A 19,007-nucleotide genomic window follows, 5' to 3' on the forward strand; every position below is an offset into this window, starting at 1 on the left:
CGCCCACCCAATAGATGATATTTTTTATCAAAAATATATTAAAAAATTTATATTATATTTATATACCTTTTAAATGATAATTATCATGTCATGTGTGTAAAGAGTTTAGGCTAAGTATAATATTTAAATTAAATTTAGAGGTATCATGTGCTTTTTCATTTAGATGGGTGTTCTAAGTTTTATGGATAAATCTAAAACCTATTTAAAAAAGAGAAAAAATTTTTTTTTGATAATTTTTCTTTAACTTAGTGGTGGGTGCATTTATGGCAATTAGTGATGCAAAATCGTTCTATCTAAAAAGATTTTTTAAAAATATTAAGTATTTTATCCGGAAAAATATTATGCAAGCCTGAAGATTGTTTGTTCATAGATGTCACAAAGGTTTGGACATCTTTCAACGAAATCTGGAAGCTTATAGACAATATTTTCTTGGGGAAAGTATTAGTTGGTAGTTTTTAAAAATCGGCTCAAATGGATCGATTTTGCACCACTAATGGCCAGGTCCCAGTTTTATTTTTTGAATTTATTGTTTAACCAGTCTTTTCAGAAAATAAACCCCCTTTTTAATATATATTCTGTTTAGAGAAAGCTATATAAACAGCTTTGTGACTAGGAATAAGACGAAACCATGACACGGAGAGTGTTAAGCATTCTTTCTATCCTTCCCTTCTGATGCCAATATCAAGTAGATCTGGTTGAATAGGTTGCCATTCTAATTGTGTTTTCTATTTATTTATTAATGAAGATAACTAACGATTTCAATGGGCCTCCTTCGACACTTCTACACCACAGATGAAAACCTTTCGATATTATCCAACTAGAAATGACGGTCAAGAGAGAACAAATGAAGCTTATCAGGAGTGAAGGTAAAACGAGATTGGAAGGTCGTTCCAACCTTTTAACAAAAAAATAGTAATAATAGAATATAATTATAAATAAAACTTGTATAAACTGAAGCGAATACGTTCGAAGTGGGCCTATTCGAAAAAGAATTCGAATTGAATCATTCAGTATTCGTACGAATAGTAAAATATACTATTCTTATTCGATTGGTATAATTACGAATAGTAAATTATTCAATTCATCATCGTATTCATTTTTGAATAGGCCTAGTTTGAAGGATGAATTGTAAGTCATAATTTGACATACTTAAAAATGATCGATTAACAATAAATATATAAATTCCAATATTTATATATTATTTATTTATAATATAAGGAAAGAAACCTATTTCCTAATATACCCTAACCAATCACAAATGATAAATGTTTACATTTTTTTTACAGCCAGGTAACACGATCCTCCCCTAATAAAAATAAAACTTTTAGCCAGATGTTGCTATCTGAAAATCTTATTCTAATTATTGCCCTCAACTTGAGATGATTCGGAAGAAAATTATAGTGTATGCTTGTTTTTTAAAACAGTCGAGAAAATATTGTTGAGAAAATATCATACTAAAGTAAAAATATTTTTTAGATATCGCCTTTATTGCGATTCTTTATATAGACCTACAAAAATACCTAATTTTCGAATAGAATATTGTATTATTAATAGGAATCGAATAATTTCTTGTTCATATTCGCAATTACTCAATTCGAAGATCGATTTGTTTTAAAATATTAAAAATATAAAAAATTTCAAAAATAAGAATAATTTCGTGTGATGCGAAACTCGATCGAATAATAGAAAGGCTTCTCTTCCACAAATAATTTAATGATTTTTTTTATTATCTGTATCCAAATTTTCAAAGTTATTATGTTTTATTTTATTCATAAAAAAGCAACAAATCAAATAGCGTATAATTTGTTCATTATTTTTAACTAATAACTTTCATTCTTTCAATTCATTACTTTTCTTTTTTTTATAAATTATATAATCACATAGTAATTACATGGAATGCTGATGTTTTCCGATCTGACATAGCGAAAAAAACATGCAACAAAGAAAGGCTATGAAAAGGGAAGCTACTCCTACATATATGCAGAAGTTGCATATGCAAACCGGACCCCATGAGGTATAAATATAGTCGATCGAGGCTATGGAAACTAACTTTCTATGGCTGCCAATCGCGTTATACTCGCCGTAAGATGGATGGTAATAGTTGATAGGGGCGTGTAATGAGTTATTGGAGGGATAAATGTGCGTGTCATTTTTTCCCAAAAAAGGCAAATAATTAAAATTATTATTAATTTTCAAGCTTGAATTAACGAGTTTGGTATTTAGTTGTCGTTTGGATTTTCCCACCAGACTTCCGTTCTTGGAGGCGATAATACTATAATTAATGTGTTTCTCTGTGTTTTCTTCGACAAATTTCTTTATTCCTACATAGAGATTATTGTGTATGATAGATTGATTGACTTGCCCGGTATTGTTATCTACCATGGCACCGTAATCCATATTTAAATAGGACTCGTCGATTGAACCTATAAGAGTGTATTTCAGATTAGCGAACAACACACAAAATCCCTTAAAATCGTTTTGGGCTCCGCCCAAGGTAACTACCCATATGATAGAACCAACTATAACCGATAAGTAGAGCAGGACTGGCAAGGTTCTCCAAAATTCGCTCAATTTCTTAGCTTTAACATTGTAATCCGCGAATTTCGAACTCCTATCATAAGAACTTTCATGGATCCAATCTCGTTTGTTATTGTGAGGGTAGTTGGACTCCATAGGGAATGAATCGTTTGATTTCTTTTATTTATTTATCTAAATCTATATGTTTCTTTTTGAAAAAATTAAAGTTTAAGGGTGGCGTGAAACCTTAAAAATTATAAACTGAAAATGTTAATAACAGAGAAAATGGGTTATACTGAATTTCAAGTTTTTTCTTTCGAGTAAACTAAACCACTATAAAGATATAAATTAATTTTAATACGCGACAAAATATGTATTTGAATTTTTTAATCCAATTATTAATTATTGTTTAAAAAATCTAATAAAAGAAAAAAAAACTAAGAATAAAAAACTGAGGAAAAAAGATGTATAGTAATATAATCTACGGAAAATAAATCTGTATTGTGTATTTTAAAATAAAATAAAACTATTACTTAGGGAAAAATTTAAGATCAAGAATTAATGTTTATTTATTTAATTATACATGTCTCCGTGGTTTGTATATTCTATACAAGCACCGTTCGGCCCAAAGTAGTCCGTCACTCTTTTAAGCAGTGTTTTGACCTGGTCCATATAATTCTTTGCCCGGTCATTAAAAAATAAAATTTGCACAAATTCTCCCGCCGGTCCGGAAAATAATAATTTTTTTCTGAAGTTCATAAATTTGCATTATCACAAGGTTTAGCTAGAATTGCAAATTCTGATCGGCTCAACTTTAGCCCACAAACTAGCCAGGTTTTCAGAAAAACTGAGCTGCGCTGATCTCTAATGTCTATTTTCTCCACCAACATAACATTTAGTAGAAATTAATTAAATTTCCCATCTTTATTGAGGTATGTATGTAGTGTTTTAACTTTTAAGAAATATTTTTTACTATGGTTATTCATATTTACTATAAGCAAATGTTCAACTAACACGAAATATTATTTTTGAATAGGGGAGACTTGGGTCGGGGTCATATGAGATGGATTTTGCATTACGATATTTGTTTTTTTTAAATTTTAAGGGAGGGGGGGGGGGTAAAAATAATATTTTATATATATTGAAATTTGTTTTTAATCGCAAATTCATTATAAAGTACTTTTATAAAAGTTTAAATAAAAATCGCTAAATGCTTCGTCCTAATTTTAGAGAATTAATTATCATTTTATTTTATTAAAAATGGAAGCCCTGGCGGGATTTAAAAAAAATATCTTAACCTTAGCCAAGCCATAACAAATTTATTAAATTTTTGAGCCCGCGCCAAGAAACATCTGAATCGACCCCGACTTGAAGTGGCAACACCCCCTCCTCATTTTAAATCCTGATGATGTACTGGGTATCTGCAAAGTTAGGCCCGGCTCTATTTAAAATAATCAGGTTCGGGCAGGGCTGGGCCTAATATTAATTAGGCCCGATGTAGATCACTAGTACTGGGTATACATGTACAATTAAAAAAAAAAATAAGAAGAAATTCTTGACCTTAAATATTACACTTTGTAATTTATATTTTTTAGTAAAATTAATATAAATTTATTTATGCAATCCTAATGATCTAAATCTCGTTGTATAAAATAAAAATTTTACCTCTATGATTCCTCCAAGAAAGATTTTTCCCGAATTCGCTTTAAAATAAAAAGTTTTTCTTGACGAAGTTTCAGGTAAGATAGGAAAGCTCGTAAAAGGGGAAAACATCTTATTATTGGAATAATAATAAATCTGGAATTTTTTAATAATTACGTAACGCAAGGCAATCCATTAATTTCAAACAAGCGGATTTATAACCCTAGGTGGAAGGCAAAAAATATTATATTTCATAAAAATGTCATTAAAAATTTAAATTTAAATTTCAAAATAATATATTTTTTTTACTAACAAGATTGTCGGCAAATTTGGGACAGATGTGAGAATATAAAAAAAAATTAATTATAAAATCAATAAAAAATAATAATTTTTACATTAAAATTATTTATCTATTTATTACCCATATTTTTTTTTGTTAAATAAATAATATTTGCCCCAAATTCAATATTTTGAAATCGTTAAAATAAAATCATAAAATGATGAATCAATATTATTATTTTTCAATAAATTAATATTAAACTTAGCTCAAAACCTAATTATTAAAATCAAACCTCAATGAAGAAGGTGTTGGTGTTTGTGATAAAAGCTCAACACAAGGAATGTTCAACTGGAGCTTTCTTAATTGGATGAAATACATTTAAAATTAAACAAGTATCAGAAGTAGGGAGTAGGGATTAAAGAAAGTGGTATGTGTAGAATTAATTAAAGGTTTGGGGTAGGTATATTAAAAATGGTTTTTAATTTAAATAAATCAACTTTTGCAACGGCAATTTCAGAATTGGACCATAATACATTCATGTTTAAGATAAGAAAAAAATGATCCATTTAAATACTTTCTTTACTCCCTTTTTTTTTATTTAAAAAGAAGACAATTTTTTTTAAACAAATTAATTGTTTAAACGTGACCTATGTCTGTATTGTTTTCCCTCTCTTATAAAAAATGATTTCTGTTCACTTTTAGATTAAATAGAAATTTTTTTTACCATATCCTATAAGAATAACGGGTAATTAATTATATTTAGTGTCGGGCATAATTATTTTTTAAAAGATTTCAACTTACAAAAATTACTCCACTTACCCACCAAACCCCCCTCCCCTATACTAAGTCCGAAAACCTAGAGATAATTAAATATAAAATCTTAATTTAATATTCTTGTCGAATTATTTCATCGGAAATAGGGTTTTTTTTAAAAAATTATGACTCCTCTATGACTAACCTCCCAAGAATAGATCTAATTGTCAACAAATCTTTTCATTAACTTTATGCCCATATTGAATTAAAATTCAAACCAGGTTGGACATACCTAATTCCTAGTTTCCCTCTTCAAGAGATAAATAAAATAACACGTAAGCTAAAAGAAAAAATACATACAAAAAGAAAATAAAAATTTTAATGTTCAAAAATTTATGGGCCTCATTCTATTTTCATATGAGAGGATTTTAAAAAAAATGTTCTAAGATAAAGATAGTACATATTAACAATGTAATCAAAATATTTTCCTTTGCATCTATTAATCTTTTATTAGGAAAAATGTGTTATGAACGCGTTCGTGAACAAAGTTCGTTTTTTGGGAAAAAATAATGAACGGCATTCCTTTTATTTTTGACTAACTTTGAACATTAACGCATTTTTTATGACGAACGCGTTCGAATTTAACGTTCGTTCAGTTTTAAAAACACTTTTTATATTTAATATTAATCCGAATTTTTTAAGAAGAAAGTCTTATATTATATAAATTAACTGTTTTTCCTTTTTCACATATCAATTTTTTCAACACGCCATTATCATAATATATTTAATTTTAATATTATTGTTTAATTTTAATTTAATAGATTAACAAAAGCATGGGTATTATTATTTCATCATCGTCATCTGATTCTGAAAATTCAAAATCAGATAAATTAATGTTACCATGGTTCAAATATGATAAATATTTTACAGTAACATCCTATATTGAAGGAACTAATTCAATGCTTACCAAATGAAAATTGTGCCCAAAAAGTATTATATCAGTAAGTTCCAATTTAAAACGACATTTGATTGTAATATTAATTATTTTATTTTAAATATTAGAGCATAACTAAGTAAAATAATTAAATTTGAAGAAAAAATGCATTTGGGCGACCCCATCAATAACGATAGTTATTTTAAAATTAAAAAAATTAATAGCTTAAAATATGGTCAACCATGGATCGCAGTATTAAATAAAATTAATAAAAGGTATTAAACCTATCACTAACAAATTAATTACATATATATTTTTTTTAAAGATTTGAACATATATATGAAGATCAATGTGTTATCTGCAATTATACATCCAGTATAAAAGCTTCAATGGCCATAGATAAAATTTCCACAGAACTAACCTATAAAAATAAATTTATAGCGTTATGAAAAATGCATTGAAAACACTGGAAATGATATTGCAACAACTGTTAATTTCGAAATATCCTTTCTTTGACTAGGAAGTAGAGGATGGATTGGAGAAGGATGACTTATCTCAATTTTTTAAAGCAAAGGACAAAATAATAACCATAAATGTTTTTAATAAATTCTCAACGTTAAAAGAGTTGTTTATTAAGTATAATATCGCAATCTCCTCATCTGCCCCTGTAGAGCCCTTTTTTAGGATAGCTAATGCCGTATTAACTGTCAAGCGTTATCAGATGAAAATTTTGGGAAATAATAATTATTAAAAATGAATAAGAAAAATATTTTATAAATAAAAATATCTTTTTATTCGCTATATTATATTATATTTATAATTATATTATCAAAATAAAACTATATTATTTTTTAACATGTCTAATTATATTGTGCTAAAAAAATATGACATATTAAATTAAATTTAAAAAAAATATAAAATTTTGAACGAGCGTGAACGCGTTCCCTTTTTTGAAAGTGAACATGAAGGTGTTCGATTTATGTCAATGAACGCTGAAAGCTAATGCGTTTGATTTTTTTTAGAAATTTTTAAAGCACTATAGTATTTTTTTTCTTATATCTATTCTATTTCTCCTTATAATATATTTTCTATCTTCCACTAAATAAAATTATTTATTATATTGGAATAGGGTCAGTTCCAGTCATAAATTTTGTTTCATCTGGGTACAAGGTTTGTTGATATCCTGAGATAAAAATCGGCATAATTATATGAAGGATAGGCCTTGATATAATTCACGTTCGCTCATTTTGGGAAGGTCTATGACCAACGTGCAAGATAAGATATTTATGACTTTAGACAGGAGAATTTAATGAGCTTATTAACAATGTTGTATTTTGATGAAATAAAATTACATTTATAATAATGATATGTTTTTTCCCATATTTTTAACATTATAAATAGAATAAGAGTTATTTGTTCTTTTAATTCCATGTATTTATTATAATTCTGGAAATAAGAGCTTGGACCTGTCTTTCAATTGGGTAAAAATTGTTTACTTTATCTCATCTTAGCACGTTGTCTAGGACCTAAAAGAGAAATATTTTTTGTCTTGGAAAATTTTTACTAATACATTTTTTTTTATCAACGATTTTTTTTAATATATGAAAAAAAATAAAATAAAAGGTGATATTAAAATATAAAATTAAATAAGTGTATCGCCATTAGAGGGTATGCATTACATTTTTTAAATTAAATTTTGTAAATTATTTAAGCCATAATAACTATTGAAATCAAAGTTTCTATAGTTTTAAGAATGGTACTACAAAATATCGGGTGATGAGAAAATATCATAGTATCATTATCATTTGTATTAATTGGAACAAATTAATGAAATTATTCTAAATTATTTTCCACAGATATATATATATATATACATTCGTATTTACATAATATATAATTTATATTATTCGGAGGAAAATTGTATAAGCCTTCAAGTACCAAGATATTAGTAAAATAGACATGTTTTTGATATATTTTTAAAGAATATTATAATATAGATTTGCTCTGACTTTTAAAAGATGAATCACGGACATAAATGTCTTGGGCAAAAATATGCCAATTTTTATAGGCGAACATTTTAAAAATGATCCTTTGTAAATTAAACAAATTTCTAGGATTGGGGTATTTTTGCCTATTGTCTTTCAATGAGTATTTTTGTCCGGATCTATTTATCCAAGTTTGTCCGTGATTCCTAGAATATTATCTCATCTCTTAATTACATAATGTAGACAATTGGCTATATATTTATTTCACTAAACTGCAATAAATTTAGGCATCTTTTTAATTTCTTAATCCCTTAATAATCTTTATAGTTTTTTTCTCTATTTTACATTCGCCAAATATTTTTTATACGTTGAAATTATTTTTAAATTTAAAAACACTTTATATATTATAAAATTAAGGGTAACTTATTTTTATTGATATTTATTAATTATTGAATCGTCTTTACATAATTTTTATTTTTTTAAATACTACAAATACAAATATTTTTTATAAAATTCCCTGACTCGATTTATATATTGGAGAATTTTATTAATTTCTATGAGTGTTAATATTAATAAATAGTATCAAAATTTAGGGCAGTTTGAAGCTTAAAACTTAGCCTATTATAATTAAAAAATGTACAGAGCGTTGGTTCTTAAGGCGGTACGTCTATTTATTTCCCCCTTTAGATTTTACTTTTGGATTTGGAGCCAAGCTCAGAGTATTTTCTTCTGACCACAGCAAATAAGTTAGGATTGAAGGTAAATAAAATGTGTGTTATTGGTGTTTACAATATTTTTTTTTTGAATTAGCATTATTAGTAAATTGCTATATATTGACCAATGCACAGTTCATTCGATTACAAATATAAAACAGCTGAGCTGGTTTAAATTTATTATTTTGGTATGAAAATATCATATAGCTCAATATGATCCCATATCTCAAAATAATTCATAATGCAATATTTCACCATTTTAGAGAATTATTTCCATCAAATATTACGGTGGTTATATTTATTACATATATGATTCTTTTTATAAATCAAGGTTTGATAATATATACTTTAATTGCTAACGTTAAGTTTAAAGGTTTATTAATTACATCAACTAAATCAACAACCAATAAATATAGTTATGATCCTACGATCATAGTTTTACTTACAGAATATTTAAAGCTATTTGCATCAATAGCTATATACTTAAAAAAGTAATTATTTAATCATTTCTTTTTAAAATAATTTTATAAAATTATTATAGTCAAAGTATTCATAGATTTATTAGCGAATGTGTATTACACAAAAAAGGTTACTTTTATTTATAATATCTATTGATTTATTAAAAAGATATTACAATTGTTATTCCATTTATTGCTACAATATATTACCTTAGATTCTAATATTTAGATTATGCTTCATGTGATATTATTTTTCCTATTTTAATTTTATGCAACAATATATTTCTTATTAAAAAATAATATAGTTCTGGTGAAGTATATGATTCCAGCTTTTCTCTATTGTTTATACAATAATTTGCAATTTATTAATTTATCAAATTATGACCCTACAACATATTTTATTCTTTTGCAATTTAGAGTTGTTGTGACTGGACTTATATACCAGGTATTTAAAGTTCATACTTGCATGATTTAAGCACATCACTCTCTACTTTTGATTATTTAACAGAGCTATGCTAGGTATTCCTCATTCAATCTAATTAGACTAATTTAAGTGAGAAAACCACACACACTTATACTCATAATCAGAGACCTGCAGAGGTACCATTTGTACAGCCTGGCCCGTATTTTTTTTAAAAAAATTTCAGGCCCAGCCAGTTTATTTTAAAATATATTTTATTTATTTTTGATTTTTATAGCTAGGTGATTCCAAATATTTGGAAATATACAGCCTGGCCTGAATATTTCTTTAAAAAAATTTTTTAGGGCTAGCCCAGCCCATAATTTAAATTTTTAAAATATGGCCCGGCCTGTACAGGCAGAGCTTAGGACTGAGCCTGGAGGTCTCTGCTCATTGTGGGTTGATTACAAAGGGATCAAACTGAGACCACACCCATATCCATTAATAGCACATATATTTAATTACTCTAAGGAAAGGGGAAGAGCTAATTTTAATTTTAAAGCATTATATCTATGTTAAATAAGTAAATTCTGTTTATTGGAAACCGAACAAATTAACCATGTTGATTTATGAAAATTGGAAGTCTTGTTTTCATGTTGAGTATCTAAAAAAAAATATACAATTAACCTTTTTGTCCATTGCATCTTTTAGTAAACATGAGGTTAATATTATGTGAGACTATTTCCAATTTGCATTTATTTTATCGAAAAACCCAATTTTTTTGTATTATTTATAGCTATTTCTTATAATCTAACCTCATTGAATAATTTACTGTTTATAAAGATACTTTTTAGTAAAAAATTGACAAAAAAACAATGGGTTTCTCTCATAATTTTGACTCTAGGATGTGTGATTAAACAGGCTAAATTTAACACAGAAGCTATTCATACTGAAACTTTGAACCCTAATAAAGAACATGCCACTATTTACATCATTTCTTCATTGCTTAATTTATTAACTTCAATCAATTTGAATTGGCACCTGGTTTTCATTTTTATACAAGTAAATTCAATATGATTTTTCTAAAGAAATATTTATATATATATATATATTTATGAATTAAAATGTTTGAATTAAAATAAGGATAATATGTCAATATCCATAGTATGAATTAGTGTTGTTAAACGGTCCAATTTAGTTCGATTTTTAAAAATGGCCTGATTAAGATTTTAGCCAATATAGTATTATATAAGCCTCGAGATTTAATAAATAGAGGTCCAAACCTTTCTGCTATCTATAAGCAAAATCTCCAGGCTTATATGGTATAATTTTGCCCCAAACCTTAATAGGGCCGTTTTTAAAGACCCAAGTTGCACCATTTAACAACACTAATATCGATCATACTTTTGTTATGAAAGCTAAATATAAAATTGATTGCTCCTTAATAATTTTATAAACTCGGTGTTAAATAATTCCTCATGCATTCCCCAAGTTTCTGCAAAGGCCTCCAATAAATTTTTTAAGAAAATTGGTAAGTTCCTGTAGATAGGGCTCTAACCTGGATATTAATGTCATATTTTAAATAAGGTACATTGTTAAAAAGAGTTAATATTTTTCATTTATTTTAGATATGACTGGGGTAGGGTAGTGCTCTGATACTTTGTATTGGTAATTTAGACCTTAAAATGATAACTAACTTTTCATAAATTTAATAAAAATTAAATTAATTGTAGATAATAAATAAAATATTGGTGAATTATATCTTGCTTTTTTTCAATAAATAATATTTATATTTTTTCAACTAAAAAGTAATATCATTGCATATCACTGATGACTAGTCAAACTAAAGACCCCATCAATGATTTGCCAGTTTGTTATATAATTTTATAGAAGATATACATTATGTTGAAATTTTTACCCCTGGCCCGGTTATTTTAAGTAAATATTTTCCCCACTCGGATTTTTTTTATTTTTAGGAGCACAATTTTGGCTCTATGTTTTGTAAATTTTTTCAAAAGGGAAATTGAATATATTAGCAGTATAAATGAATATTAAAACGATCCATTTTAGTATTTCCCATCTGATTCTATTGATATAATTTAAATTCATTTTTACAAGGGTATAAAAAAAAATTTTTTTTTTATTTGTAAGCCTGGCTCGGAGAGGTTATAAATTTTTTTATATGTCCCGACCTGTCATTTTTGAAATATATGGCATGCTCCAAGGCGAGATCTACTGGTCTTATTTATTTATATAATTATAAATATAGGCAATATTGTTCCAATCCCATGTAAATAAGGGCAATCATTATATCATCCGATTAAGGTTTGATTTGAGGATTAAATTAAAAGTTTTATTATTTTGTGATTAGAATGAAGGTGTCGTGATTAGTCAAAAGAATTTTGAGCAAATATTGTTCGAAATTTTTTTTCTCTTAAGTACAGAGATTTTTATAATGAATTTTACCTAAAAATGCTAACATATTTTATAAGTAAATCTTGTTTATTTTCATTTATAAGAAATCTTATGGCTTGATTGAAAAGCAAAACTTTACGCTAATCTCAACATTCATTATTATATAAATTTACTTGCTAAAAATTGCGAATTCAAATGCGAAATTTCGCAAATTTCAAAATGAAGGTTATACTGGCCAAGCCTTTTCAGGACATACTATCCTTTTTTTAATGAGGGGAAAAAAATGCATAAGAATTATAAATCTGATTTCCCATATTTTTTTGTTGTTGTTGAATAATATAAATAAAAATAAATTGATAATATTGAAGGGATATTCATTTTATTATTTATTATAATATATTCCTTAGATCCTTTGCTCATGTTTTGCCGGCGTTTACAACGAATTTTTGCTCAAAAACAAATCAGGAAAAACTTTCCTTCCACCAGATAAATCATCCCACAAACACACCCCCCTTATCGATGACCCTCATAAAACCAAAATTCTCATGATCTCGGACAATGAAAATTCCTTAAATCTCCAGAATGGCGAGACGTTATCACCGGGTCTTGTGACCGAAATGACAAAATTAAGTGATAAAAATTCGACCGAAGAGGTACCTATAATGATTCAAAACGTTTATATGTATCTCGATTCTGTGATTTGCAATTACCTTTACTCCATCTTTTCTGCAATATATACAGGTATATTATATATTTAAAGTTTTATAGAAGGTGAGGATGCTTGAATAAATTTTAAGCTTGAGGTACCAATGATTTGTGCAATAACTTGATTCTGAATAGGTTCTAAATCGCTAAAAATTGGGAATGCTTATATTTCAATTTTTAAGTAAATTTTAAATTAATATTAATAGATGCAGTGAAGTAAACGCTTGTATTTTAAATGGGTTTTTTTATTAAAATCACTAAAAAATATAGGAAATATTATCATTGCTCTCAATTTGACTGGGAATATCGATTATATTTCCTCTATTTTTAATTATTTTTTTTGAAAAACTTAATTTAAATTTAAGTAATATTAATTTCAAATTTATTTTAAAAATTATTTTAGGAGATATAAGCCAGATTCCCAATTTTTAGCGATTTTAGTTTTAGCATTCTAGATTTGGAATCCTGGATTCTCATTATAAATTTGTTTTTGTTAGTGTTTTACCGGAGGAATGAATACTTCTCAATTACAAATTCCTTCAGCTACTTTTAATCTCAAAAAAAACAAATGACTCGTTATATAAAAAGCTATTATCATAATATCTAGGATCGCCTAAATTACAATATATTATATAATATTAGGCACTACCAGCGGTATAATGACCACCCATCATCCTTCTAACTTGATCAACGTCATAGCTTCCGACATGACACTAATATTCATTATTATCAACGGTGCCGGCATTGGTCTTATAACCAGTTTTTTCCTCAAATATCTGGATTCTATCCTTAAAAATTTTGCTTCAGCATTAGAAATCATATTTACGGCTTTGTTAGCTAAGCTTATCTTGGGTATCCCGGCTGGGGGACTTAAAACGGCCATAGCCACAGCCTTGGTCTTCTATTCTGTGTGGCTTTACAGCGCTAATCCCGTGACAAAATAAGCAAACCAAATTTACGATAAATTTATTTATAAAAATCTATTTTTTTTAAAAACAAAAAAAAGTATTATACACGTCTCCCCCAACCCGCCTACTTAGATGATAGTAATCTATAAATGTAAAGGAGGACGGGAGGTATTTGTGTTTTTCTTAAATTTTTATAACGATTTTTTGTATATACTTACTAGAGGGAAGTTTAAAACGTTTATTCTTGCACTGCCTATTGTTATTTTTATTATTACGGCTTTTAGTGTTGTTATGAGTATGAGACTTATAGAATTGTACATACCAAAAGATTAGCTCTGAATTATTTTCTTTGATCATCATTTTAAAAAAATCGACCTTTTTTAAAAATTGAACATTTGACACATTATACATATGTTTGGGTATTAAACTAACATTTTAGGGTTTTCTCAATCTTTGTACATTTTTAAAAAAGGGGGATTCAATTCATGTATTTTTATAGCCTTTTACTAAGCAAAAAATTTTATCCTCAAAAATCGTTATAAAATGACCTTAAGTTTTTTTCTAGCAGCAATTCTTTTCCTAGAAATTAAGTATTTGTCTTTGATAATAATTTATTTTGAAATTGAAAGAATTAGGTCTATTAATAAAAGTTATTTTTAAAATAAGAAAAGATATAATATAATTATTCTTTTCTTTAATCTTTCATACATTTTTTTTCTATTTTCAAAATTCGATAAAATCTGTAAAAAAATAATATTTTTTGCTAAACTTTCTTATAAAATTGTTAAATTGTTTACAACCATCACAATATAATATCAATATTTATAGCAATATCTTATACTGGTCCTTTTAGCCCCATCTGAATTTTTTTTTTATTTCATGTTTTATAGTTTTTAATCAATTACTTCTAATTAGTAATTTCGCTATGTTAATTCTTTTTTTTCAAACACCTTTATACTAAAAAGATTTTAAATACCAATGCTATATAAGAAAATGAATGAGTATTCCTGTAAAACAATTAATATTTTTATCTATTTATTTAATATCATGTAACTCGGAACAAGGGCATTTTTCCGTTCCAGTTTATCCCCAAAAAATTACTCGATATTTAATCTATAAAATACTATTTAAAATACTATTATATTTCGTTATAAATGTAGTAAATGCAATATATTATTTATACAAAAAAGGTGATTATATTATTTAACAATAAAAATTAAGGGATAGGAATAGATGGGTGTTAATTTTGGTTATTGAAAAAATACGATTGGCGTAAATTTTTTAGGCCGATTGATGACGTAATGTTTTTTGAATAACAACCGTAGCTTGGTTCGAGATATCGGTGCATAAAGTGATTTGGTCTGTTGTTCGTTTCTCTTCGGGACTGTTTTTTTATTTTTCTAAATCCAATCTTTTGGACGACTAGTTGTTAAAGTTAAAAGGTCGTCAGATATGGATTAGGGTTAATATATATCAGAAACCTGCAGAAAGTACCACTTGCACGGCCTGACCCGGATTTTTTAAAAATATATTCATTTATTTTTAAATTTTATGATAATGGCGATTAACCGGACCAGGCCTGCAGGTTTCTGATATATTTTTTTTTCTAAAAACAATGGATGATATTTTTGTTGCTGTTTATTAATTTGCTATATGGTAACCCAAATCGTCTTTGATCACTACATAAATTTTAATCGTTAAATTATTATAATGTGAATAAATGGTAATAGATTATTTATAAAAATATTTTAGGATATGAGATTTATTTATCTATCAACATATGGTTCGCGCGCTTATTATAACATGCCTATACTTAATCGCACTCCTTCATTTTTTTAAAAAAAAAGAATAGTTTATAATTTACATCTGATATCTTTCGCATAATAAATTCTTACATGTAAATAATATGCTGTAGGAGATTAGAAAATTCATGGCTTATGCGTCATTGACCCGGAGTTTTGTTATAAACTTAAATAATTTATAGCGCGTTTTTTTTAAAAAAAATCCTCATTTTTCGGAATGGTATTCTAGCATGTATAGAGTACCAAACATACCCCAGTGAATTCAAATTTTTTTTTATGTATCCTTAATTCATAATAAAAAATTGATATTGATTTTTGGTACTACTTGTGCAGCTCTTTGGCAATGACTAACTGAGGTAGACGGCCCTATCTACAAATGGATTTAAGTTTTAAAAATGTACTAAACTTTGCTGAACTACTACTACATATAATGTAATTTTTTTTTTAAAGTAACAAATTCAAAATTATAATTGGAACATCAATCACGTGGTTTTAATACCTTTAAGAATTTAATTATGTAAGGGATAAGTAACAAGAATCTTATTTATAACGCGTTATATTATTTATAAATATATATGAAAATAAATATATCAATTTAAGTTTCAATCGAGAACCAATCAAAAACGATCTTTCAATTAAAGGCCAACCTCCTATTAATGGGCGAGTTTTGGGAGAGGATTAGGAGTAATTTAACTTTTTAACACATAAATGATCAATATGGATATGAAAACGAATTAAAGTATTTTTTGACGCTGATCACTCCAGGCCATAATGCCTAGATTTAAGTTTTGAGTAGATAGGATTGTTTTTATTTTTTTATAACCATATAACATCGATGTAGGTATTGAATAACGCTTTGGTCTTAGACTGAGACTACATCGGACCGGCTGACAGACTGAGTTTTTTCGAGGACCCCAACTTGGACTTTTAGTCCGGATTGGTCTTTTATAAATATTTAAGTTTACTTTATTATTCAATTCATATAATTTTTTAATAAATTTTTGTGTGATTCTTTTTTTTTGATATTGTTAATATAAAATTATTTTAATAAAATAATATAACAAAAGTTAACTAAAATATTTTTAAAATAACAAAGAAAAATTTAAAAGACTGTGGAACGGTCTTTTTTATTTAGGACATCGGTCTGAAACGGACTTTTATTTGAAGACCGCAATCCGTTCCATATGTTTTGAATCGGACCGTAGATTTAGGTATTAATAGAAAGATGAATTATAATATAAATGACACAATATAATATTTATTTTGCATAAAAATTCGAGCGAAATAAATTTTTATTTGACAATTATTAACAAAATATTTTCAAAATTAGTGTCTCAAAGGTGTCGTTTTTTTCCGAAATAAGTTTCCCTTGATGAAAACATGTTCTACAGGAGCGCTTAATGTAAATGAGAATTTAATTTTAATAAACTGTTAATTTTAAAATTAGGAAATCATAACATATAAAATGTAATGAATTTATAAATATTAAACATATTTAGGAAGTAAATAGTTACTTTTGCCGTTACATTCTAAAAAATATATTTTTTTTAAAAAACTTTTATACAAGTTTATTTAAATTAACCAGTTAAAGTTATTTTTTTAGTTACAGTTTTTGAATATAATATAAAATTATGTGTGTAATTTATTTACATTTCTTTAAACTTAAAATATTAAAATTGGAGGATGTTTTGTTTGATCAATTATAGGAAATAATTAATGATAAAAATTAAATTTACTTTAATAAAAATTTATAAATGTAAATAAAAAGGGGAAAAAAAAGAAATTATTTAAAATAAATTTGTAGATTATTAGACAAGTGGGTAAGTAACTTAATATAAAAGTTTTCCTAAAAGAATAATTTAAATCTCATATTTCAAATATTCTGTTTATTTTATATATTCTCATTTTTGAAATAAGTGTCACTTTATTTGAATTCGAACCTTCCTCTTTCTATATAATAATATTTAAAAAATTTTTTAATATATTTTATGATTTAAAATCAACTTTTGAAAAAATTTTGAGCAAAAATCTTTCAAAAACAAAAATGAAGATTTTTTTACATCATTTTTTGTTTATAATGCAAGCATGCTTTAAAATCAGCTGGGATTCCTTCCACGACGGTACCCATCAATCTGTTTATTGACAATAGAAGGATGGAATTACTAGGTTATCTTAGGAAGATGACAAGTTTTCAGCTTGGAAGTTTTCTTGCATTTACCTTTCGCTCCATCAAATCTAAACAAAGATTTAGTGGCTACAGAAAAATTGAAATTTGATAAATAAATGGATATCTCTAAACATTCCAGTCATTATGACCACTCTTACAAACTCAAGACCAGGGCGGACGAATTTCGGTTAAATCAGAGGATATTTTCATTGCCTTATTAACTCATTCCCTCGTTGTGTTTTATTTGTATTTTAAATCTTATTTCATCTTTGTTTGGTCATTAATGTACAATAAATCGTCCCATGAGAAGGGGTATATCCACTTTGTGTCACATGTGACTTTTTCTACGTCAATTATTTATAATTATACTATTCTATTATCATTAAAAAATTCGAGATATTTATAAAATAACTCAAATTAAATCCGATACTAGGTTAACCATCCTATTGAAAACGATGGAAACTTAATTTTTAAAATGGCTCTCCTGAAAAATTATAAAAAGTGGAAATGAATATTCTAATTCTCAGGCGACGAAATAGTAATAAAAAAAAGTTTAATAAACATAAAAATGACAAAAGTGTTTGGAATTTTAGGCAAATTTTATCAAAGGTCTTGACTGAGCATGCTCAAAAAAATCTATTTTTTGGTTGTTAAATCCTGGTCATAACTTTGGAAGGAAGGGAAAGGAGGCTTAAAAATTATATTTATTTAATTGTTGGATTTTATTCACTGAGAATATAATTGTATCATTACTTTTCATTTATCTTAATTCAATTTTGTTAAATTATAATAATTACTACCCCTTCAATCCAAAGTTAATGTTTTTTTCGAATGAGCGAATTTCTTCTTCTATTATAATAGTTTATGAAAAGCTTTCCGGCCATTCTACCTAATAATATCTAGGATTCAGCAGTTTACAAGACAATGTTTTTTTTTAAATACTGCAATTTCAAAAATAAAAAAATACTTCTCTGAGTTCTCTCTATATTATACTACATAGAGATTAAAATTCGATGGCAGCGCCTTATAGATTGAATATTAAAGTGTCAGAATTGTAAACAGGGTTTGAGAGAGATGCTAAATAGAGTTTGGAAAGAAGTTATTAAAAAAAATTAATATTCTAATTGTTAAAACAATTTTAAGAACTCTATTTACTTTTATTAGTCCCCATTTGCAATTTCAACCAGGTTCCGCCTATGGAAAATTCTGTTTAGATTGGATATTTTTTATTAATCCATAAATTTGCTTTTTTTAAAAAAATAGTTTTTTGTTTCATTAGTACCTATTAGTATTTTAGACTAGTATGAAGGTATCAAATTGTCAATATAA

General features: G+C 26.5%; 1 protein-coding gene across 1 annotated transcript; it reads left to right on the forward strand.

The window, feature by feature from the left end:
• Positions 1–9,233: 9,233 nt before the first annotated feature.
• On the forward strand, positions 9,234–14,337 carry LOC135928014 (UDP-galactose transporter senju-like). The gene is made up of 6 exons (XM_065464331.1): positions 9,234–9,314; positions 9,365–9,411; positions 9,587–9,726; positions 10,525–10,743; positions 12,504–12,837; positions 13,444–14,337. The coding sequence occupies exons 3-6, from the start codon at positions 9,601–9,603 to the stop codon at positions 13,743–13,745; spliced, it is 981 nt and encodes a 326-aa protein (XP_065320403.1). The 5' UTR covers positions 9,234–9,314; positions 9,365–9,411; positions 9,587–9,600; the 3' UTR covers positions 13,746–14,337.
• Positions 14,338–19,007: the final 4,670 nt, after the last annotated feature.

The sequence above is a fragment of the Gordionus sp. m RMFG-2023 genome, chromosome 4 (assembly GCF_954871325.1).
Source record: "Gordionus sp. m RMFG-2023 chromosome 4, tfGorSpeb1-WG-v2, whole genome shotgun sequence".
Classification (NCBI taxonomy): domain Eukaryota; kingdom Metazoa; phylum Nematomorpha; class Gordioida; order Chordodea; family Parachordodidae; genus Gordionus; species Gordionus sp. m RMFG-2023.